This window comes from Meriones unguiculatus, chromosome 9 (genome assembly GCF_030254825.1).
Source record: "Meriones unguiculatus strain TT.TT164.6M chromosome 9, Bangor_MerUng_6.1, whole genome shotgun sequence".
NCBI classification, from domain to species: domain Eukaryota; kingdom Metazoa; phylum Chordata; class Mammalia; order Rodentia; family Muridae; genus Meriones; species Meriones unguiculatus.
The window spans coordinates 23,736,943-23,761,995 of NC_083357.1; the positions used below are offsets into that span (position 1 = coordinate 23,736,943).

Sequence of the window (25,053 nt, forward strand, 5' to 3'; positions counted from 1 at the left end):
GATGGGGGAGGGCCCAGTTGATTATGGGTGGTGCTGGTGGTCCTGGGTTTTATAAGAAAGCAGGCTGAGCAAGCCATATGTAAGAAGCCTGCGAGGAATCTTAGGATATGGCTGCTCTGACAAGAAATCACATCCAAAGACTTACTAGATCTGTGTGATTGGTTTGGAATACAAACACCCTTTAATCCAGGAGACAGAAGCAAGTAGATCTGAGTTCAAGGCCAGCCTAGTATAGAGCAAGTTTCAGGTAAAGAAAAGCTTAGGTTCAGGCATGATAATACACACCTTTAATCTCAAACAATAAAGGTAAAGTTAGTTTGTAGAAGGAAGCATCCAAGTTTGAAAACGATGTTTAATTGAGTGGCAGAAAAAGTAATGAATCAGAAAAGTAATGACGGACTAGAATACACCCAATTCTAATGAGAAGAGAGAAGAAAGGGAAGCTGCTTACGGAGCAGCAGAGAGAATGAGAGGGAGGAGACAGTTTTACAAAGAGAGATTGAATAAGAGAGCAAGCTAGACACAGGTGAAGATAGAATGAACAGAGAATGAGAAGGAGCCAGAAGCTTATAAAAGATTGCTAGAGTTAGTTTGAGGCCAAGCAGAGCAATTCAGAGGATGAGAGAAAAGCCAGGTTGAATAACCAGATTGAATAAATCAGCTGGGAGAGGAGTTTGAGAACAGCTAAGTTGAACTAGCCAGCTATGAGCTCAGTAAGAAGAAAGGGTGAGCTTATTATGCAGTAATTCTTAGAGGCTGAAAACATTCTAGGCCTAGGCTAGATAATATGGAAGCTAGAAGCTTCTGGGACTAGACCTAGGTTAGTAGACAAGGGCAGTAAGCCTCCAAGACTAGACAAATAAAAGTTCCTCTTACACAAGCCAGTTAATAGCACCTCTCCATGGCCTCTGCATAAGCTCCTGTCTCTAGGCTCCTGTCCTGTTTGAGTTCCTGTCCTAACTTCCTCTGATGATGAACAGCAGTACGGAAGTGTAAGCTAAATTAACCCTTTCCCTCTCAACTTGTTTTTCGGTCATGGTGTTTCATCAAAGCAATCAAAATCCTAACTAAGACAGTGGGGAATAAAAATAAAAGATAAAAATGTTCAGAGATGGAGGCCTTGATTTGTATCCTTGACCAATAGCCAAAAATGTCCTTTGTTTTGTCTTGGCTGAAGGCCCTTGTTCCTGGTTTAGTTCCTAAGTAATTTTAGGATTTTACTTTTTGGAAGTCTGGAAACAGGGATTAACAGTGTTGGGGGCCATTGAGAAAGGGTCTCATCTTCTGTAAACCCCAATAGCAGCAGAAAGGAAAATGTCAGCTTTGGCACTCACTTTTTAGGATTTAAATTACCACGTTAAAAAAGTGATGCTATCTAGGCTTTGTTGAGGCCCATTAAGGCAAAGCTACTTCCTTCTGCTTAAAAGGATCAGCTCCTCTGGGGTGCATGGGGCTTGGGGTAACCTGAATCTGTGCCCCTGGCCTTAGTCACTCATATTTGAAAGTCCCTGGAGAGCTGTGGCTACAACACATGGTCGACCGATTAGAATCTCAATGACTGTGGAGAGGTTGGAGTTAATACAAGGCTGACTAAGAAGAGAAAAACCACATCGTTTATTACCTTTACATGCATGTGAGAATGTTCACAAGAAAGCAAAGCATGAAGAAATGACTCAAAGAATGATGGCTTTAGACTTTTTACACAAAATACGGTAGCCTATAAAGCCTGATGGGAGCAGATCTCTGGACTATGGGCAGTAAATTCTGGAGCTGTCAATAGAAGATATCGAGGAGCCCATAAAAGCAGGTGGAAAAGAAGTTAGTTATTAAGCTCAGGACAGCCCAGGTGCCGGTATCTTGTGACAAGGTCATCTGGTCTTGTGTGGGGAAAACATTCTTCTCCATGGAAACTTCATGGCTTGCTGCACTTAGGAAAAGACTGGCCGAATGGCCCCTTCTAAAGGTGTCAGGGAGGAGCAAGCTTTTGGACCTTGTGCCATGATGTTATCATCTGCAGTTTACTATGGAGAACCAAACAGTGGATTAGAAGGAAAAAAAGAAAAGTCCCTCCCAAGGAAATCTCATGTTTTAAGTAAGTTTATGGTTCTGTGTCGGGCTGCAATCAGAGTGGTCCTGAGGTGGTGTGCTTGGGTAGACACCTGTGAGTAGTTTCTCCACGGATTCCAAATGATCAGTATGCTGTGGCGGTGCACTTTGAGATGGCCCGTGCTTTTGTAGGATGTAGAGGCCAACAATTTAGCCGGGGCCTCTTTTTGAAAGAGCTGGGTGGCTTCTGAGGAAAGCTTATTCCTGGTCACCTGGGCAGTGAGCAGAGATGTGGGACTTGCCAGGCTGGCTGTAACGGTGGAAAGTCATGGTAAAGAGAGAGCTGGACACAGAGAACCTTCCAGATTGCTTGAAGGACTCCCCTGGGCGCCAGCAGAGGGCTCTACGAAGGGCAGCAAGATCACTTAAAAGGGAAACAGAGCTGCCTGGGCGGCTTTGTTAAGGAGGCACAGTGGTAAAGGTAGCAACAGGGATGAAGCCTGGGCAGTAATCCAGGGAAAGGTAGGCACCTTCCCAGGCAACACACAGCATGCTTCCCAGCACCAGGGAGCTGGATCAAGGATGATGAGTTCCAGTTCACAAACTGGAATCACATGGCAACATCAGGGGATGTGCGGAAGAGGATGCAGGCCCGGAATCGAGGACCCTGCCCCAACAGGTTTCTGTTGGAAAAGAGGGGGTTAACTTTTTAGCCCTAGCTCACAAGGGTTTCTGGACAGGCCGGCAAGGCTGGCCTATTGTGTCAGTAGGGAAATGTAAGTAACAGACTTACAGTGGCTTTAACAAACAGGAATTTATTTTTATTTACAAGGATTTCGGAGACAGAGATCTGTTGGCACTTGCTTGGTCAAATGATCACAGGATTTATGGATCTTTTGACCTTTTCCTCAGGTGAAACTTGGAGTCTGACGGTCCAGGCATCACATCCTCAATCAAGCAGGAAGAAGGGAGAGGCCGTGGGAGGCTCTAAGAAAAGGCATGGGCTTTTCCAGTAACTCCTGTAGACTTCCATTTCAATTTCATTGTCCATAACTGGTTACATGGTCACCCAAACCTATAGAGGAGGCTGGGGGAGTGAGAATCTAGGTCTATAGTTTCTAGAGGAAGGAGGTGAGAGAGATGGAATTGGAACGAACAGATTCACAGAGCCCAACGTATCTGCCACAGTTCCCCCAGATGACCTGCCTTGAGATCCCCTGTGCTTTTGGGGTGTCATCTCAATGACTTGCCATTTCCTCTGGGGACTGCTAAGACCCTTGGGTGGTCCTGCTCTATCCTAGATGCCCTGTCCTGCCCCTCTTCACATGTCAGAGCAGCACATGTACCTGTAGGGTCACACCCCCCAACCCTGTCTTTATTTCGGAAACACATCTTCGGCATAACACCTCACCAGCAGATACCTAAGACCACGGCACTGCATTTAAACCACCAGTTCTCAACCTGTGGGTCATGACTCTTTCACAGGGGTTGCATATCAGATGTCCTGCATATCATATATTTACATTACAGATTTATAATGGTAGTGAAATTACAGTTATGAAGAAGCAATGAAAATAGTTCATGGTTGGGGGTCACCACAACATAAGCTATATTAAAGGGTCGCAGCATTAGGAAGGTTGAGAACCAGTGATTTAGACCTTTTGAGGTGAAAAACCCACCCTCCCACACTAGCGCACATGCACACACACACTGAGAGAATGCCTGTTTACACCTCTATGCTGGCACCACCCCTAAGAAAGAGACAGAATCTCCATTCACTGGTAGGCCCTGCTGCCACTCCCACCATCATTTCCTGGAGCCACAGCAAGTGGCACCCCAGCAGGGAAATCTGGGATTGGGGAGTGAGAATCCATGCTTCTCTGGCAGTGCTGTTCCCAGCAGGGAGTGTTACACACGCAGCTTCCAGGCTCTGTTCACAGGACTCTCTGATTGGTACGTACAGTAAACTTGGCAATGTGCTTATCTAAATTGGAATACAGAGCACTGAGGTGAGGTGTGGTTAGCGATCTAGGGAGGACAGTGCGGAGGAGAAAGAAACCTCAAAGCTTGAGGCAAGCTGGCAAGGCCTGAAGCTGCCTTGTTTGGGAACCTTCCCACCTGGCCACAGCCGGCTGTGGCCTCCCATGCCCTTCGTTGCTACAGATAGTTGGTGCCTTCGTTGCTCTGTGATTTCCCGAACAGCCATCCTTGGCCTCAGGTAAAGCCAGAGCTAAGCTGTTCCTAGCACTAGGAGCTGGGCTACTCTAAGAAGCAGGGCCTTGTTGGGAAGCTGAGGCAGAAGGGAGGGACACCTGGTCTTCCTCATCACTCCGGCTAGGGAAACCTTGTCAGTGAGTCAGATCGGGGGGGGCAGGCGCCTTGGGAGGTCTTTCCTGGCAGTGGTTGGAAGGCTAAGAGCACAGAAGAAAAAGTTCATAGACTTGCCTGTGGGGTGTGGGGGTCCTCAGCTTCCCAGGGATACCCAGCCTGTCAGGTCTGCCTTGTTGGCATTACTGTGGGCAAGGGCCCTCAGGTTCATTGGGGCTGGAGGAGGTCTGGGCCAGAGTGAGTGTCAGGAGCAGGGGGTGGGATGGGGTAAGGGACTCTACAGTGCTCTCTCTTCACTAGTCAGCGTGGTAATTCTGCGAAGGTTCTCTCGAACTTTGATGAACTCAGGGGCATGGTCCTGTTCTCTCTGAGGTGGGTTTTCCAGCTGGAGGAGAGAAACACATGGGGTGAATTGGGCAGGGCTGGTTTTGGGGTGGGGTGGGGGGACTTCCTATTCTCAAAATCTATGGTATTGGACCGAGGATCCTGTTAATTTGGAAAGCAGAAGCACCCTGGGTTGGGTTTCAAAAATCATCCCAAAGTGGGGGTGTGTATCAGGAGAGTAGACTCTCAAAAGAGAGTCATCAAAATTAACATGGAAAAAAAAATCTACCCTCACCTCAGGATACATTATCAAAACAGTATGCATGAGGAAATTCCACCATCTCCAAATATGGCTGAGGGAGTGCTGTGCAAATGATCTGTCCAGGGTAAGGCCACTCATAGCCGGGGGTTTTGAGCCTTGGACCTGTTCTAGCTTTCTAGGTTACACCCAGTCCCGAGAATGCCTTCGTCTTCCTTAAAGAACCTCATCTCTTCCACTATCCATGTCCCCAGCCAGTCCTCTCAGAAAGCAAGAGCTGGAAATCCAAGTGGGTACCCTCTGTACCCACACGGGGGCAGTAAGAGACGAGTTCTCCTTGGGAAGCCTGGCTCAAATCATTTCTTCCTCTGGCCCCAGGCCCCCCACGTCTAAAATGGAAATGCCACCTGCTTTGAGGGCAGTGATGACCTGCAGGATGTGGATCAGGAAGCGAAGCCCCTGCACTAGAGTCACACAGCAGGCCCGAGGTGGATTCCTGGCCGCCATGCTGGCCTCCCCTTGGGGCTTCGGGGGAGGCTGGGGCTGGGGCTGGGAACCTCCGACCCACCTGGTTCAGTCTCTGCTGCCGCCTCAGCAGCTCCTGCTTGAAGGGGCACTGGAGCCGCTTGGCCTCCAGCTCCTCCTCCTTCTTTTTAATCAGCTGGTTCCGGCGCCGGTGCTCCAGGACCCGCTGAAGCTCAGGCTTGCTGTCCACGCCCAGGCCCCTGTGGGAGAGGGGAGCTGTCAGGAGGCCCCCACCTTCCCAGCGTGGGCCTGCAGTTTGCGTCCACACCGTTATCTCCGGCAGTGCTTGGGCAACACCGGAAGGGGGTGCTCTCACTGTCGCACGCTATGGAGAAGGGCGAAGAGCCGCCGCCTCCCAGACAGCAAGGCGGACTGCAGTTACAACAGGTGAGTGAGAATTTCAGCCCAGGCGGCGTGTGGTTGCGTGGTGTTTTACTAGAGCTTCTGAAGACGGAAACGCTGGACTGGTCTCTCTTAAAACCCTGTGGGAATTAATTTTCTTGCAAGGACATCTATTTATCCCCATTTCCCAAGCCGATTTCTCTTTTAAGTCTAGGAGGCAAGAAACATGCCTGGTTTTTCATGTTTTCTTGATTATCAGTCACATGCAACGGCCTTTAAAATGTTTCCAGCATTCGTGTTTCTCCTTTTGCAAATTAATTCTGCTTATTTTGTTTACCATATCCTTGTAGACTAAAATACATGAATATGCTAATGTTTTATACTGTGTATGTATGTAATTATCAATGTGATTTATTTATATTGCAAACATTTCAGTTTGCTGGAAGCTGTTTTTCACTGTGATGGTGTTTTTGATATGAAAATGAACGAACATTACAAAACAACTGAGAACATGATAATGCTATAATATTAAGTGAACATAAACCCACCAACAGCCCAGTGTGTAAGGGTTATCTGCTCCAGGTTAGTCTTAGAATGAAATTCACAACCAGTGCCAATACAACAACGAGCCGGCAGAGGGCGCCACGAAGGTACCACCAACTTGGTCTGGGCCGGGGGGTCAGGGTCCTTATAGTGGATCCTTGTCCTCCCTTGCCTACACTTGACGTCCTGTGATTGCTGACTGAAGCCGTGCCATCCCCTTGTCCTCCCTTGCCTACACTTGACGTCCTGTGATTGCTGACTGAAGCCGTGCCATCCCCCAGCTTTCCCCTTGACTCTTCTGTTTTACTGCCAGTTTCTGCCCTAATAAAGGGACAAACAACCTGGTATCGTCTCTGTAACATCTGTCCGTTCTCCAGTTCTCTTCCGACACAACCTATCTCCCACCGGGGCTGACTCCCATCCCTGCGTTAGGCCTTCCAGGTATCATCTCTTCCATGAAGTCATTTAGACAGCCGCCCCGCCCCCTCGCTCCCAGCTTAGTACCTCTTCTGGGGTCCCACACTCATTTAAAGCCCCCATCAAGGCACGCGCTGGCATTCTTTCATTCTGCTTGGGAAGGGCAGGAACGGGGCATCCCTTTTTGTGTCCCAGGTGTGGGCAAGGTGCTTAGTAAATGTATGTGGCATCTAAGTGTGCAGAAAGTGGCTGGGGGAGAGAATGGGGCTTTCAGGTTCACAAAGCTTCTTCTGGGGAGCCTGTGGGGGCTCCAGGCAATGGCCAGACCAGCCCCCCACCAAGGAGCATTTCTCCAAGTTCAGCGGGTGCGCAGGATATTGCTGGGCCAGGCAGCTGGGTGCCGTCCTACCTTCTGTGGTTCATGAGCAGCTCCCGGTGCAGCTCCTGGTGGCTTCGGGAGGCCTTCACGGGGTTCAGCAGCTTCTTGGGTTTGATGAGCTCTGGATTCCACTCTCTATACTCTGGTCGGGCCATGAGTCCCCCAATATCCGCCCGCTCCCTCTGGATCTCCGAGTACATTGAGGCTGTAGTGATGGGCAGTGAAGTTACTTCAAGGATGTCCGAAGTCCTGCCCACCCCTTGGGGCACAGCTTAACGGGGGGGAGGGGAGGAGGGGGCTCTCACACAGACCTTGGCTTCTGAGCAACTTGGGTAAGCTACCTTACCACCTGAGTCTTGCTTGGATGTGGGGTGCAGAAGTAAAATGACACAGAGGTCCAAACTCTCGCACACAGTCAGAGGACTGGGGAGATGGTTCGTTAGGAAAAGTGTTCACAGTGTAAGTTCGAGGAGCTGAGTTAGCGTCCCAGCACCCAGGAAAAAGCTCCACGTGACTCGGTGTGCGTGGAATTCCAGCACTGTGAGGTAGAGACAGGCGGGTCCCTGCACACACACCGAAGTGTGTATGTATGGGTTGTCACTGGCTGTGCTAGATCGTTTTATGTCAACCTGACACGAGCTAGAGTCACCTGAGAGGGAGGAACCTTAATTGAGAAAATGCCCCATAAGATTGTATTGTAGGCAAGCCTGTGGGGCATATTCTTAATTAGTGATTGATGTGATAGGTCCTAGCTCATTCTGGGTGGTGTCACCTGCGGGCTGGTGGCCCTGGTGCTATAACAAAGCAGGCTGAGCAAGCCCTGAGGAGCAAGTTAGTAAACGGCACCCCTCCTTGGTGTCTGCATCAGCTCCTGTCTCCAGGTTCCAGCCCTGTTTGAGTTCCTGTCCTGATTTCCTTAGATGGTGAGAACGGGTGATGTGGAAGTGTCAGGTAAATAAACCCTTTCCTTCCCAAGCTGATTTTGGTCAGAGTGTTTCATCACATAAATAGCAGCTCTGACTGAGACAAGAAACTGACAGGAGAAAAAAAGTTCCCCACGCAAAAAGGATTATGTTTGAGTTTCCACTTTTCAACAAACTTGTACCAGAAAAGGGAAAGGTGTAAAGTGTGTGTGTGTGTGTGTGTGTTTGTAGATCTGTAGCTGCTAAAGACAATTTAGATTATTGCCGTAACAAAAAGAAAACATCACCCATTATTGTCCCACACCCTAGCCACAGTTCCCAAGTCTCTGGTAGAGATGTGATTTTCCTACTCTCCACACCAGAAAGTAGAATGTGATATTCAGGGGCTGCTGTTGTCTTGTCTGTCATGCTCATGCGTGACTGCTCTTGGTCTCACGTCTACCATAGTAGCTGGAAATTTGTCAGAGTACTTCAGATTCAGGCAGAAAATCTCCTCTGCCACAGACAGCTCCTGATTCTTAAAATGCTTTAGAGGAAGGGGAGAGGGCAGGAGAGGAGAGGAGATGAGAAGAGAGGAGAAAAGAAAAGAGGAAAGGAGAGGAGAGGAGAGGAGAGTACAGGAGAGAAGAAGGAGAGGAGAGGAGAAGAGAGGAGAGAGGAGAGGTGAGGAGTTTTTTAAAAGACACAAGGGGACAATGCTACCTGCCTGTTAGCGGTAATTACAGTGAAGATTAGGAGCAAGTTCTGCCTCCCTCCTCAGCTCAGCTTTCAGAAAAGCATTCTTACTCCTTTTCTGAGACAGGTCTTTCTGGGAAGCCTTGGCTGACCGTGTAGCTTCCTGCCTTCATCCCCTCCACCTCTGAGGGACTAGCAGCACTAGCTAGCAGGTATCAGCACACCTGGCCGGTGGGGTTGAGCCCTTTCTGTGTGGTGGGCATAGGCAGTGTCAAGTCTAATATACAGTGGGTCCTCAATAATGTTTGTTAGTAATTTCTGTTAGGGAATTTGTGATAAAACTTTTAAGGTTTTGGTCTTGGAGAATGAGAGCCCTAAGTTGCTTTCCATGTGTCAGTGGAGGTAGCACGTCCCCGCCTCACACACTGAAGTTCCACATATTCTCTCTCTGTCTGTCTGACTAGGCTGGCCTTGAACTACTTCTCTGTGTAGCCTTGGTTATCCTGGACTTGACTTGTAGACCAGGCTGGCCTTGAACTAACAGAGATCTGCCTGTCTCTGCCTCCCTAAGTGTTGGGACTACAGGTGTGTGCTACCCCTCCCACGTGGCCTTGAACTTCTTATGTAATTGAAGATGACCTTGAATCTGTAGTTCTCTTGCCTCCAGCTCCAACCCCAGAAATGGAAAAGTAAGTGTAAGGAGTGTTGAAACTTACCTGTTTTTTCAATTGAAAATACTCTCCATACAATATATTTTGATCACAGTTTCCCTTCCCCATCTCCTCCCCACATCCCCATCCATTAAGCTCATTATTTGTCTCTCTAAAACGCAAAAGGGCAAATTAAAAACAAACAAAACCCCAACCAAATCAGAATAACAACAAAGAAGAAGCACAAGGAACACACACATTCACAGACATGCATACACATACAGACATGTACACACACATATTTGAAGACATACACACACACACACTCACTCACAGACATGTATATACACATATACTCACAGACATGCACACACACACACACACACACACACACACACACACACTCACAGATATAGACTCACACAAAACAAACCTATAAAAATACAAAAACCACAAAAATCAGAAACCACAATATATAAATAAAAGACCAGTAAGATTTTAAAAAATGTATAAACAAAGCAATTAATGTGAAACAAAAAGTCTTCGTAAATACTTATTTCACTATGTTCATTTTCTGTTGGCCTTCTACTGCTGGGCATGGGGCCTCCTTTAATGTGGTTCATATCATATACCCAGTGAGACTCCTCTGGGGAATACGAATTTTTCCTTTGCAAGCAGTTGTCAGTTGGAGATGGCCCTTTGCTTAGGGCTGAGGGCTTGTATCTACTTCTTCTCTCAGCACTGGGACCCTGTCTAGCTTGGACCTGCACATGCTCTGTGTATTCTGGCATCTGCTTTCCACTGAATTAGCATTCTCAGGAACATTTCTGAAATGAGAATTTTAATAATTTCCTTTTTCTCTATCTTTCGCATAAGATGGTTTGTTTTCAGGATATATCCTAAGTTTTGGTTCTTATGAAAATGACCACGATGTGCCCTAGCTATTTAGTTGCTTTTGAGATAGGATCTTATGTAGTCCAGGCTGGCCCTAAAATTGTTCTGTAACCAAGAATGACCTTGAACTTGTTATCCACCAGTGGAGGCCTGTGCCACTGTGCCTGGTTTTAATCAGTGCTTGGACTCAAACCCAGAGCTTTGTGCATCCTAGACAAGCACTCTACTGACTGAGCCACATGCCCAGACCTCTAGCAAATGGGAACTTTAGAAAATTACCATCTCCCTCTGTGCCCACCAAGGGGTATCATTTTTTAGTGGATGGGGTTACATCTTCTGGTAGCCAATGTATCTTGATTCAAATTGGCTCTATAAGATCCCTGTTTGGTATCTACTATATAACTGAGTTCTCTAACCTTCATGCCCTCAGCATCCATCCTGTCTAGGCTGCCATCACACCACACTTCCATATCTCCCTGGACTGCCTGGCTATTTGCTCTGCCTCCCACTCTTTCTGTGCCCCAAGCCTCCCAGCACAGAGTGCTTCCCATCAGCCACACTTTCTTTAGAAGAACTAGCAGTATGTTGCTGAGATGGTAAGACGGTGAAGAGAAATAAGTTACATAACCTTTGGAAAGTTATGTAAAGATAATATTTAAAATATAGTATGATAATTGCTTAATAATAATATTAAAAAAAAGACATACCTATATACATGGCAAAACAACAGGAGAGAGATTCTGTATGGCCAGAATAAACATACAGAATTAAGAGCCACTGCACAACAGGAGTGCCCACTGAGAAAGTGTATAATAATATACATCACGCATTTTGCAGATGCTTGCATTCCCATCCTTTGCAAAGTATTGTGGTAGCACTAGGTACATAGAGGGAGACTGAGCAAGTTGGGGGCCTTGCTCTGAAGATTACAAATGGGCTCAGACAGAACTGTCTAAAGGACCATACTCGGCCAGGTGCTGGGGCGGGCCTCTCTGGGGAGTGGGGTTGCTATCTGAGCATGAGAGTGAAGGGGTGGCTGCTTTAGGCCTGGGAACAGCTGTCTGGCTCCCGCACCTTGAACAAGCTGGGTCTGTTCTGGGAACACAAAGGAACAGTGTGCCCAGAGTGGCAGGATCTGGTGGTAGGGTGGACGGTTGGCTTCAGGTCCGGGAAAGGGCGAGGCAGATTGGATTTCTAAAAGGTCAGGCTGACTGCCATGCAGGGGAAATGGTCAGCAATCTTTAGGAATTTTTATTTCCTTCCCTTCCAGTGTACTGCTTCTGTTTGCCTGTTAGTCACCCATTACATTCTTCAGATTGGCTGAACACCTTCAGCCCCAGGCCACCCCCTCAGGTTTCCAGGGGCACTCTGGGAAGACAAATCTAGTTTAGTGTTCTGTTGTCACTGTCTTGAAATATCTCGTACACATTGGAGAGGTGCTCTTCCTTTGTCCTGGGCATTGCATATGGCGTCACCTTGCATACCAGATCCGTGAGTGGCCAGTGGAAGCCGCTACCTTTGGCTTTTTGAGTGCTGAACTCTAGTAGGTGTGTGTGTGTGTGTGTGTGTGTGTGTGTGTGTGTGTGTGTATGCATGCAGAATGCAGAGAAAAAGACTCATGGGAGTCCTTAGGGTTTAAGAACTGCAAAGTGAGACTTCTAGCTTTTGAATATGATGAGGCTTCTGTGTAGAAGAACCATGTGTAGGTCCCATCGTAAAAGACACTTCAACGAGGATTTGGAGCTGTGCGGTCACAACCTGCCTCACTGCAGGCAGAAGCCCTGGTTGGCGATAGGAGCCCTCTACTCTTGGCACCTGACAAGGCACTGCATATCTTCAAAGCAGAAGAAAAATCTGGATTATCCTAGAGGTCAGGTGGGGCTCCTGAGGTAGAACTCTGGGGTCACTCCCAAAGCTGCTGGGGTTCTGAGCAATTTAACACCATTCGAGATGTGGCCATGAGGATGAGGCAACAAAGTGGACACCAGAAAAGCCAGCTCTGAAAGGAAACAAGCTGGCAGGTGAGAGGAAGGGCTGATGAAAGAGGAGTTACGTGGCTTATCCTCCTAAAGGAGACACGGAAGTATCTGGCCCCTAATCACTGAAGATTCCTGCACAGGAAGCTGGTGATGCTTGCAGGCTCTTGGTAAATGGCTGCCTCTGAGTTGAAGGTTTTGTGCTGGTTCCTAGAGCTGCCACAGACAGCAACATAGCTTAGGAGTTACGCTCTCAGGCCTCAACTCCCATAGAATAAACCACGAATAGTAGCCTAGGATTGCAGTGTGGCTACCTCAATAGCTGCTATTGCTGTTAAATACACCCTTTTGATTCTAGCCTTTTTTTTTTTTTTTTTTTTTTTCTCAAAAGGCAACATTAGTTAAGTCACTAGATCTTAACCTTGGCTGCAGGTTGGGGTCCTCAAGGGACATGGAGTGCCACCTTAAGAATTCCAATTCAATGGGCTTAGGGGTGCAGCTTTGTCTTGAAAGGTTTGAAAACTCCTAGGTGATTCAATAGTCAGCTGTCTTTATAAACCAGGAAGAAAAAAGAAAGAAATGAGGGAGGAAAGCATTCAGACCTCCTGGCTCTGGCTGAGTGACTCTATCTGGCTTGTGGTTGGCCAGTCACTACAATCAGGTCTGGATGAGGGCACACTTCTTAGGGTTTGAACCCAGGGATCTTCCTCTGGAGAGTCATGGTGTTTGGAGACTGAGGAGCTCCTGCTGGCCATGGAGCTCCAAGGCCAGAAGGTATCAGCTGCATGAGTGGCCTGCATATCTCTATGAGGGTGGGAAGGTGGGTTGGCCATGTTGGGGGTGGGAGAATAAGAATACAGAAGAGAACCTGGGGTGTCTCCTTCTCCCCAGGTTCTGCTCATGACCCAAAAGGTCCCACAGCTCATTCATAGAGACTGAACCTAGTTCTGGGTGTACACAGCCTGGATGGAATAGTAGCTTTGACACCACTCCCTGGTCCCTTTCAGGGCAGTAGAGAAAGAGACAGAGGAGAACGATATTCTTGCTGCAGGGTCAGGTTCATACTAAGAAGAGCTGTGAAACTCAGGCCACTGCCCAAGCAACCCCCATTCCCTTTTTAGGCTGGGTTTTTATCTATTCCAGGTTGGCTTCAAAGTTGTTATAGGGCCAAGAATGACTTTGAACTCTTGGATGTCCAGCTTCCACCTCCCCAGGGCTAAAGTTATAGTCATAGCCACCATGCCCCATTCATGAGGTGTTGGTGATCAGTCTCAGGGCTTTCTGCAAACTAGATAGTCTCTTGACTAACTAAGCTACAACCTTAGCTTTGCCTATGGTCTTCATGTCCCTTCTGACCCAATTCCCTCTACCTTCAATGTTCTTGCTGTTTTTCTGATGCATCTGTTACAGAAAATGACACTGTCCAGTCAAGTATTCAGTGGTTAAAGCAAAGGAGACAAACAACACACACTTTCAGCTTGTGTGACCTTAGGCAAATAGTTCACTCTAATGAACCAGTAGAGTTCATGTCAACCTCCACCCTAAGGTCGTTGGAGTGTGAAGTGATGATGTGTCTGCAATGTACTCTGCACAGTACCTGGCTGAGTAAGGCCCACCCAAGGCAAACTGTAAGGCCCCTGTCCTGCACATTTTGGGGGTAAGCCTGGGACTTGGTCTGAATCTCATGATTATCTTGAAGGCATAATAATGGTATTTTATGGTTGAGGAAATCGTGGCCCAGTAAGCCAAGATGCATGTTGAGTAGTTAGGAAAGCCAGGATCTTTGGACTCCAAAGGATCTTTGTGCTTTTCCTACCACAACCCTGTCTCCCAGGAACTGTTGAGTCAAAAGAACAGATTTACAATCCTTTTCTCTCTCTGTATACTCAAGAAAGCCTATGGAAGAGGCAGCTGAGATAGCTGATAGCTTTGATAGCTGAGAAGATGAAGGCCAGAGAACCAGCCTGTGAGAAATGCAAATACTGTTCTGCTTCTTGAAGCTAGCTTCCCTGTCAGGCCTGTGGCCAGATTTCATCCCCCTGTTCCTCCAAACCTTTCTGGTTCAGCATCAGCAGGCCCAGAAGGGAGGCTTTGAGAAGTGCTGGCAAGGGAATAAAAACCATTCAGAAAAGTGAAAAGGTAGCTACCACATGCCCTGCTTGCCCTTTCTGCCCTGCAGATGGCATGAGTTTGTGGCTCACTGGTCAGTAACCTAAGAACATATTTGGCAACACCTCCAGGTCTCCTTGCAGCCTCAGGCCAACCTTTCTTTCAGCTGCCTTGTCCATTTGGGCAAGGGGACTCCAGCTGCTCCAAACTGGCTTCCTCAACTCTTTGTCTTGGTCCCCTGGAACTTTATAGGCATCGAGAAGGGTTGGGTTTGAAGGCTGAGACATACAGGTCCCTAGCAAGGTTGGAGATTGTGCCATGCTTTTGAGCAGGAACTAGCATGAGCAGACCTCCCGTACTGCTGCCTGTGTGATCCAATGCCAGCTGTTCCACCTGGCAGCTGTCTCAGGGAAAATCACAGCAGGGGTTACCATACTTAAGAGCTAAGAAAGCCATCAGGATCCAAGCTGCCCAGAAGCCTATGTGCAGGAACTATCTCAAATTTAGATACCACCCCGTTTATAGCAGCTTCATAGTGACAGGCATCCCCTAGTGCCTGATTCCGCTAGTCCCAGACTGGCCTTGTACCACATGATACTGAAGTGAAGTCCATCAGCAAGGTGGGAATCACCTACAGCCTGCGCTTACAATACAGGCTGAGTACTGTGCTCTGTATCTAGGCCTGGACTCAATAAATTGAAAAGGTGGGCAATCCCTTCTTAGGATTCTGAGCCACCAAGCCTCAGGAGGTAACCTGATTTTTCCAGATCACGTAGCCAGTGTATAAAGGAGCAAAATCTGAGCTGAGCTCTGGTGCCCAAATCCAACTGTGTTCTCACTGCTCTGTGTTCTTCTCATTGCTTATAGAGCCTGGACTATCTGTTGATTTTGTCTTATCTGTTTATTATTAAGGGAACCCTCCTCACTGACCCTACACACATCTACTGAGTAATAATGAGTCTAAAAGAGGCTGTAGCAGACATTAAACTCCTTTCAATATCCTAAAGCAAAAGATCAGCTAAAAGAGACTGTAGCAGACATTAAACGCCCTTCAATATTTAGAAGCAAAAGATCAGCCAGGCTGCAGAGCTGTAACAGAGAGTCCACTTAATCCTTTATCTTCCACCCCAACTTCATCTCACCCCAGTGACACAGAGTCCAGGTACCTAAATTTGAAAGGTTCAGTGGCTGGGACAGCTCCTCTGGTGCTCCCAGTCCATTCTCCTTCCCTCCACTGTTGCACAGAAAGCACTCAGCCTGGCAGCTTGTGAAAAAGAATTAGACTGGAGTCTTACTTCTCTCTAGGTCCTGGGCTGGGAGCTCTTCCTCTGCAATGTCTGGGCTGTGGGCTCCTCTGCAAGTCTCAGGCTTAGGGAGTGCTAAGCGTGGCCCAGATGGCTGAGGCAGCCGCCCCCAAAGGGCGGGCCTTAAACCCCCCGAGATGGGAGGCAGTTTTGCATTCCTGTTTATTCTGATATCAATAAAAAGGAACGGTTGCTATAGAAACCGTTATTCCACTTGGTAAGTGGCCATGTCCATGACTCAGAACACCATGTCCAAGCCACCCTGATTCAGAGGCACAAATAAATACCTGTTTTGTCAGATTGATGAGGAATAAGAAGCCTGCCAAGCTTTGTTCTGAACAAGGCGGCTCCTGGCCCCTGTGGAGGAATTTCCCTTGTTTGTCTGGGAGGGGATTCCAGCACTTCCCCAGAGGAGGGGGGAAGGCATGCTTCCCTGCTATAGCAAAGGATTCTTTAGACCTTGGTTCTTGGGGTGCTAGCTGGGAAAGAACTACACCTGGAATCAAGTCCTGCTGGTTCTCCAGGCACAGGTGTGTGTAACATCGTGCATGAAGCTGTCATTTACAAGTGTCTTGGGCTATCCTGGGCACACCTGTTAGTGGTTTGAAAAGAAATACATGCATTCAGGGCAATGGTGGCACACACCTTTAATCCCAGCACTGGAAGGCAGAGGCTGGCGGATCTCTGAGAGGTTGAGGCCAGCCTGGTCTACAAAGTGAGTCCAGGACAGTCAGGGCTACACAGAGCAACTCTGTCTTGAAAAAACAAGCAAATAAGCAAACAAACTGCACTCAATTAACTTCATACCCAGAGGTTCACAGAAAAAGCCAGCAGGATGTAGCCCAGGAAGGGGGCAGTGGATGGATCTGTCTCCAGTACTGCTTTGATCCTAGATCTCTCTGTACTCTGGCTTTTCTGTCTGTCAGATGAGGGTAACTGCGTGGCTGTGTGATAAACTCAATGAGATGGTGGTCTCTGGCACACCCTGCAGAGAGAACTGTCATGTGCTAAAGGCAGGGCCCCAACATGCTTGCTTGTGCCCGGCTACAATGAGATTGTGTGCAAATAAAAGCTGAGGCTGTGGGCAGAACCCCAAAGACAATCTAGGGGCTTGTGGATAACAGGCCTTCTCCCCACCTCTGGACTAGCTTCCATTTGAGCATTGGGGGTGTTTTGGCTTTTGGCACTATCCTCTGTTCCCCAATGAAGAAACCATTACCTGCCAATGAAATGGGGTCTGTAATCAGTTTAGTTTCTTGTGGAACTTTGGTTGGCCAGGAGTGATGAGGACCAGGACTCACATCACAGGTGAACACACACATTGCACATGCAGCTTTGGGTTCTTTGTGGTCATAGGATCTGCTCATTTAGTCAACATCTAATGAGTATATATCGTATTCCTGGCATGATTTAAGTGGGCATATGATAGGAAAGAGACAGATGGCAACTCCATCCTCAGGGAATCCACATTCAGTGTGTGTGTGTGTGCATGTATGTGTGCGTAACAGGAGACACATAAGAAAATGTCAACCAGTGATGCATGGCTGTGTAGAAGGTAAGGCTGACTGAGTGAGGGCAATAACCAGAAGCTTGGGAAGGGTGGGCCTGGCATAGGCTGACTCACAGGGAGTTGGTCATTGTTTACGTGGGATGTAGTTCCAGGGTGAGGACGGCTAGCATCAAGGCTCTAGAGTGGGAACGAGTTTTGAATGGTAGAAAAGGCTGGTAGAGCTGCAGCGAGGGAGAACGATGCGGTAGGATACTCCAAGTGGATCACTCTGAAGCCACGGAAACGTAGAGTCACACATTCTTACTCCCCAGACAGTGTTCTAGAAACAATGTGTAGTCCTATATGTTTATTGCTCCCTAGTTCTGCCTTCCTGGGAATTCCTGGGATGGTAGCCTCCTCCAGCTTCCCACTCTGGCTTTTCCATCTATTCAACTCTCCTAGTTGAATAGGATGACAAAAATTTTGTCACGGGCTGGGGGCGTCTCTCTGCTGTAGAATGCTTGCCTAGCAGGCAGCAAGCCTTGGAGTCTCCAGCTCTGCATAAAACTGGGCGTGGTGGTTCACACTTGTAATCCCAGAAGAGCAGCTGTTCAAGACCATGCTCAGCTCCAGAGCCAGCTCAAGGCCAGCCTGGGCCACAAAAGATCTCATTTAATAAATCAAAAACAGACTTGTAAAACCACTGTTGCTACCTTCTTGCTTCCTTCTTCATCTTATTTTACAGAGAAGGAATTGGGCAAGTCTTAGATGTTTAGGTGGCCCATCAGAATGGACCTTGGTGCCTTCTGACATCTGAGGATCTAAAGGCCCCAGGGAGGGACTCTGACAGCTTCTGCTTATGTCTGGAAAAGACAGACGCCCATGACCCAGTTCATTCTAGAGGAAGTGGTCCTGGGAGTCCCCATACCGGCTGTGCCACTATTACTTCTGTTCACCCCCTTTTCTAGGAAGTCCTGGTAGCAGGTCCAGGATGTCAGATGGCCAAGGACATTTGGGCAAGAAACCTCAAGGCTGGGTGTCACTTTATATCTGCAGCATAACTCTCTGTGCTGACCCAACTAAGGCTTTTGTCACATCCCCAGTTGGTTGCAGACCCAACAGGGTCCCCCACTAGGCTGGCAGCTCAACAGCAGGGGCCTTACCTTCTTTTTGTCCTGACTTCTAACTCAGTACCGGGATGCTTGTTATGGATCAGACATGAGGTGTTCCCTACAGAGGCTCAGTGCTGAAGGCTTAGTCTCCGGATGTGCTAATGAGAAGTACGTAGTCATGAGGGCCTTATCTTCAATGGACTAATGGGCTCACAGTTGAATGGGCTATCAGAAGGTGGGGCCTAGTTAGAGGAAGGCAGTAGCTCTCTGGGAGAGGGATGTCTTTGGATACATTTTATCCCTGTCCCCCACTCCTGAACACCATGGAGTAAGCAGCGCTCTTCCGCCATGTTTCTGTCTTGTCATGGTCTTAGAGGCAATGGAAGCAACTGACTGTGGACTGGAATCACCCAGACCATGAACTAGGCAAATTTTTCCTCCTCAATTTTCTTGGGCATTTTGTCATTGTGTTTAAAACAGTGCTCAAAAATCTATAGCTGACCTGAAGACAGCCAAAGCACTGACACCAAGAACTTGCTATTGTCCTTTCTGTCCTGTGTGTGTGTGTGTGTGTGTGTGTGTGTGTGTGTGTGTTTGCGCGTGCAGTCATGCACTCATGACACTGCACAGGAGATAGGCAATCAGAGAGACCACTGTTCAAACCACAACTGTGGATGAGAGATTGTAGTACCTTTTGCTGGTTACAGTCAGCCAGCTTGTCAACCTGTAAAGGATGTTGCCTCCATTCCTCCATTGTCAGGAAAAATCACACCTGTATAATCCCCCACCCTTTTTTTTAGTGCATACATAGAGAACCCATTTCTATGTAAACAAATCTGTCAGCAGGTGTCAGTTATACGGGGGAAAAAAAACCTCAACTGACATTACTAAAGGGAGCCTAGACAGGGTGCGTGTTTGTGTTTCCGAGGCTCAAAAGCAGGACTGCATGTATGCTAGCTAAGTGAGCTACCACCGAGGCCCTCCCCCCACCCAGGAATCGGATTTAGTATACTTTTTGTATTAAAGTTTGAGAACTATTGTGTGATACAATAAAAGTATAAGCCCTTGTTCCTTTGTTACTATTTTGTGATGTTTGTGGCTGAATAATGAACAAACACATCTATATCTCGCTTTTGTTGCCATAGAAGAGCAGGAAGAATGCAATTGTGTGGGGAAGGCCACCTCTTCCAAGCACCTCTCTTGAGAGTCAGTTTGAAAGCCTGTGTGGGTCACTTGCGTTTGTTTGGAATATGGAGACCAGAGGCAGTTGAGCAAATGAACCTGGCAGAAGAAATCTTCAGCGTCTAAGGTGGAGCCTGTGTCTCTCTGCCATCTGCTTTCTCTCTCTGAAAGCTTTACAAGTCGGTGGGCAGAACTCTTGCTCAGCCCCACAGTGGGCTGAAGGGACTGAAGGAGACTGCCATGCTTCCCTGCCACACTACCCTTGTCTCCTGGAAGTATGAGAGGGAAGGGAAGACCAGGAAATCAGCTAGTTGAGCGTTGGGGCATTTCCTGCTGTAGTGCAGGAAAAACCTCCGCAAACAGCTTTCCTTTCCTTTCAGCTTAGTTTTCTTCAGCCCAGTAGCATCAAAAGCAGTTCAGATGGGTCCACAAACATCAGAGAAGTTTCCACAGAAACTTGAAACTTCTTCCTTGACCCTGTGTTTTGGAGTCTCAATCTCCAAAGAAGTCCACAAAACAGTCCTAGGATCAAACTGGCCGCCTCTCTGGCCACTCCAGACATATCCTGCTGAAAGGACCTTGGGGTAGGGGAAGAAGCTTGCTGGCCAGTAGAGATTGCCATGGTGCCTACAGAGAGATTGTAAACTTGGAGTTGCCTTTCCAAGTTTGATCTGGGAAACATTTATCCCGAGGAAGAGATTTCAAGCGTGAACACAGGAAGTGGGGCAGGACAGCAAGAACCAAGAGTCCTTTTTTCAGAAAGCTGGCTCTGAACCCACTGCCATTGGCATAGTGAATTTGGTCTCTAAGAGTGATCTGACCCTTACTTCAGTTTTCTTGCAGTGAGATAAACCAGGACATAGTCTCATGTTCCTTCTCTCCCCCTCTTTCCTTTCTCTCCCCACCCCAACGTCCTGCTTGTGTGTCAGATGGTCAGATCAGAGTAAGACATACACAATTTCAGAATGCCCATGGTTGCTGGGAGGGGGGAGGTGCACAGCACACTCCTAGAAAAATTTGAATTTCAGATAAGCAATGGAGCTTTTTAGTACAAGCACATCAATTTTATGTTAGGAACAACTTGCAATAAAATCTTCTTTGCTATTTACATGAGGTTCAAATTGCACCAGGGTCCAGGTTTTTTTGTGTAGTGTTCCTTGGTAGCAGTAGTAGAACAGAGGTTTTTTGTTTTTTTTTTTTTCTGCCCCCTGGTAGCTAGCAAGGAATACAAACACATGGGGAAATACCCTGTTATCCAGGCTGCAGAGAGAAGTCTTCCTCCCTAGGATGGAAGTAACATATGGCAGGCAGACCTTTGCAGAGGGACTAGCTTTCCAGGTGCGACAGCATGAGATATATCACAGAGGGCTATGAGTATCTGATGTCAACTCAGACACCAACTCTGGATCCACTGCTGTATAGCTAGGTGGCCCTCAATGTGCCTTCATCATCTTTGAAATGGTGCAGTTGTTCTGATGAACAGAGGGCATGGGAACCTCTGCCCTAGCGTTGGGCCACCTGCCAACTCTAGTAGCAGCTATTCTCTTAACACCTCTTGCCACAGCATTAAAGTTTTCACTCAAGTGAGAAGCCTGGAAATTCATTATGAAACAAATGAGCGGGTAAACTATGCATGGGAAAGGCTAGAAGGCGGCACCTTCAAGTATAACTAGTGGCTGTTTGACCTACTAGGATTAGGGGATAAGTTCTGTCCTTTGATTATCAAGTTCTCCAAGTATCTACGGATGCACACGTTACTATTGTTGTTACTATGCTGGGAGAAAGCATCTTGCTATGTCAAATGGGCTGGTCTGGAAGTTACTAAGTAGCTCAGACTGGCCTTGAGCTTGCAATGCAATGATCCTCCTGAGTGCCACTATACTTCTCAGTGTTTTTTTCTAGTAGTGTCCTCTTACTTGGGTGTGGTTCAAGGTTCCTATCCAAGGGCATGGTTTCTCTCTCCCATTGCATACTAGACTCTCCTGGGGACATTGAAAGGGCATCTCACTCCTCTTCTTCTGCTTTTCCTTGTGTTAGACAATGGGGGGAGTGATTCCTGAGTTCATTGCCATAGATACGAATCTCAGCATCACCCCAACTGTCTGTGTTGTCTTAGACAAATCATGCTACCGCCAGAGTTCCGGTTTCCTCATTTTCCAACAGGAATGGGCATTATTTCCATCCCCAGGAGGAAGTCATACCTGCTTTATCTGTCAACCCATCCTGTTTCCCATAAGACAGAGTGCTTAGTAGAGACCAATAATGATTAAATGAATGAACTTGTGAATGAATAGAGTTGGCCAGATGACAGGTGCAGCACCTTATGAAGACAATAACAGTAAAATATGGCCAGAACTGTTCTCAGAAGACGGGCTGACTTTGGAGAGGTAGACCTGAGTCTGCAAGTGTTTTCTGCTTCTGAGGTGGATGGAAGGATTTCTTAACAGACTATGGGTTGTTGTTGAAGCTCTCTGGGGCTGTCTGCTTACTCACTAAAAGGAAAGGATATTTAGCAGGACCAGGCAGAACTGTGAAGGTGAAACTAGTCAACTTTTGATGTTTCTAATGAGTGCTCTAGCAGTAAGCACCAGTCCTCAGGGAGGCCTTTGTCTCCTTCCTGGTTTGGGAATGGGAACAAGCCTGTGACCCTTGCAGCTCTGACTTGTCCGCTGAGGAAATGCATTGAAAGCTGAGAAAGGCAGTTCACAGCAGCAGCTCCAGCTAGAGAAAGCACAAGGCCTTCGGATTAGAAACCTTGCCGCCAGCTTTATGAGAACTGATACGTCAACACCGAGATTTGAAATCTGATTCCTTGATTGGGGGTTGCTGGCTCTCTGGCTAGCTAGCTTCAGACCTCGCCCCAGGAAGGCGCTCTTGGCTGGGAAACCTTGACCAGTAACTGTTAGAGGGCTTAAGGGAACCCTTGTTCAATGCTCCAAATCGTTAACTAACTTGGCGGGCACTATCTCCGGTGGCTGGGGAAGGCCCCAAAATACTGATTCTCAGAACTCTAGGAGCCCTGGAATCGCTTGAATCACTTTCCCAGGAGGACAGAGATCCTGGTAGGTTGCAATTTTCACCTTCCCCAATTTTCATTCTTCCTACCCCTAAAGAGTTCAGTTTCAGGTTCCCAAGCCCTCATGGAGAGTATTTTCTTTTTTTCTACAGCCCGATGTTTTTTCAAATTATTTTTATGCTGACTATATATTTATTTTATTATTTGAATAAACGGCTTCCAAAGTATCTCTAGTAGAAAATACATTGCTAATCCGCACATAAGCAAGCAAAAAATTAAAGATGAACACCTGTCATCCAACCACATCCTCAGAAAAAAAAATGCCACATGCCTGTCTCCTTCCTAAGGAAACGCGTGTTTTGCACGTTCACTTTAAGCAAATGCTTTCTGAGCTGCCTGGAGCACGCTGCCCCTCATCATGGGCAACCACCTGTGGGGCAATCAGGGCAGGGCACCCTCATCGGTGGTGGGCAAGGCTCCTGTCCCCCCCCCCCTTCCTGCCTGGCTTCCGGCTTTGCTGTCAGACCTACTTCCAACCGTGCTGGGGAGACTGCCTGACACCAGGAGCGACAGGGACCTCGTGGGACCTCTGCAGGCCGACCCTGAGTTTGCATTTATGCAAGCTCATGTGTTTTCAAACTCAGGAAGAGGGCGATGGATGGAAGAGGAGAGAGAAGAAAAGGCAGGACAGAGCAAGGAGTAATGAAGAAACGTCGAAGCTTTGAGATAATGGGAAGGGAGAAACCTGGGCGCCAAGGAAGGAAGGAAGAACCGTTCTGCCCGGCATGTCCCCAGTGGTGGCATGGTCCCCACTTACCCGACCTGAGCAGCACTGCCCGGTACAGCCCGGTGGCCTCAGCGGGCACCTTGGCCCACTCGTCCAGCTTCTGCGCCATCCCTGCACTGAGGATGCCTACCGTGGAATCTGGACTGAGGGCCGGAGCAGCATCTCCAGTGATAGTGACGCGCCCGCTGCCCCACCCGCAGGGGATCTGGTTACCAGCGACTTCTCAGACACTGTAGTGGTGTAGGAGGGCCCGGGGGCACAGGCAGCCTCTGTGTCTGGGCAGTGAACAGGGCACGGCGGGCACCCGGACACTCTTGCAGCACCACACCGAGCGCTGCCAGCCTGGCCTCCGGCCCACCTCGCCCAGTTCTTGGCCACTGGCCTCTGTGAAAGCTGCAAGCAGGTATGGGATTCAGAAGTGCTGTTCCTGGGATCTGTTTCCAACGGAGCCCGTGAAGACAAGCCCAGGGTCCTCATCTGAGATAATAAGGAGAGCCATAGTCCTTTGCTCACAGAGTTATAAGGTGAGGCTTGGCAGCTGTAAGCTTGAAGTGCTTAGAGCCCTGTGCGTTCAGAGCAGACGCTGTGCACCTGTACTTAAAAAAAAACAAAAAACAAAAAAACAAAAAAACAAAACCTCTGAGGTGTTCTGTGGCTGCTGCTCAGTTGGTAGAGTGCTTGCACGAAGCCCTGGGTTCAAGACCCAGTACTGCATAAAAGCTGGGATGGCGTGCACACTTATAACCCTAGAACTTAAGATCAGGATCCTGTTCAGGGTCTTCTTCAGCTACCTAGCTAGTTTGAGGCCAGACTGGGCCACATGAGAGGTGCCTCAAGACACAAGCAAGTAAACAAACACACCAGTAGTACAGAGAGGTTGGGTAGGGGGAAGTTGAAGGGAAAAGTCAGTAGGACTCCACAAGACTGATTCCTCTGGCTTTGTGCTGTCTCCAAAACACCCAGAGAAGATGGAAGAATCTGAAGGTTGGTGGGGCAAAGCCCATCAGGCAGGTATGGAATGTGTGAGAAGTCTACAGCCTTGATTATCCACTCAGCCAGCACTGGGCTGCACGGCATCTAAAACGACAAGGGAATATTAATTATGCACTATTTGTGTTCTGGCTCATTTATTCTTTATAACCCTATCTATGAAGCTGGGCCTCTTCGCATTCTGATTTTACCGAGGGGAGGAAACTGAAGCTCAGGGAAGCTAAACTACTGCTCTGATGTCCCTCAGAATGGAGCTAGGACACAAATGCAGGTAGTCTGACCGGAGACACTGGCCATTGCCCACCGCCTCTCTGTTATTCAAGACCAGTCCTAAAGGGTGAGTCTCACTTCCAGTTTGGAGGTGATTTGGTCATACTTGCATAGCTAAGATCAAACCAGTTCTGGATCCATGAAGTGTGTGTCTGAAATCATGGGAGCTGTCTATGTCAGTGGATGGTTCAAGGCTGTGCCTGGGTCTGCCAAGGTAGGATGAGTTAGCTGTTGGGGCCTTGGTCCCACCACTGCAGCTCCCTTCACCTTTTCACCTTCTCTGCTACCTGCCTTCTTGCTCACCTGCTGGCTATAACCTCTTTAGTTAGCCCACCATTGCTACCTAGGCCTGGCTTATGTGATACCACAGAGGCCCTTGGTACCTCTCCACTCTTCAGACAGCACCCAGTGTCCCAGGGTCCACGTGACACACCTCACACATCTTGCAGAATCTCAAGGTGACCCTGACCTTCAGGAGCCTGACTGGTTGGCTTGGCTGATCATGTTTGTCAC

The 25,053-nt window shown here is 48.0% G+C and overlaps 1 protein-coding gene across 3 annotated transcripts; it reads right to left on the reverse strand.

Moving 5' to 3' along the window:
• Positions 1-2,845: 2,845 nt before the first annotated feature.
• Fam107a (family with sequence similarity 107 member A) lies at positions 2,846-23,905 on the reverse strand. Of its 3 annotated transcripts, none has more exons than XM_021649901.2 (4): positions 23,311-23,905; positions 7,194-7,368; positions 5,526-5,682; positions 2,846-4,759 (listed from the first exon to the last, which is right to left on the reverse strand). In XM_021649901.2, the coding sequence occupies exons 1-4, from the start codon at positions 23,387-23,389 to the stop codon at positions 4,652-4,654; spliced, it is 519 nt and encodes a 172-aa protein (XP_021505576.1). In that variant the 5' UTR covers positions 23,390-23,905; the 3' UTR covers positions 2,846-4,651. The 3 variants fall into 3 exon arrangements, with proteins under 3 accessions (XP_021505576.1, XP_021505577.1, XP_021505578.1); XM_021649902.2 differs by lacking the exon at positions 23,311-23,905 and adding an exon at positions 15,686-15,848; XM_021649903.2 differs by lacking the exon at positions 23,311-23,905 and adding an exon at positions 15,557-15,696.
• Between the last annotated feature and the right edge of the window lie 1,148 nt (positions 23,906-25,053).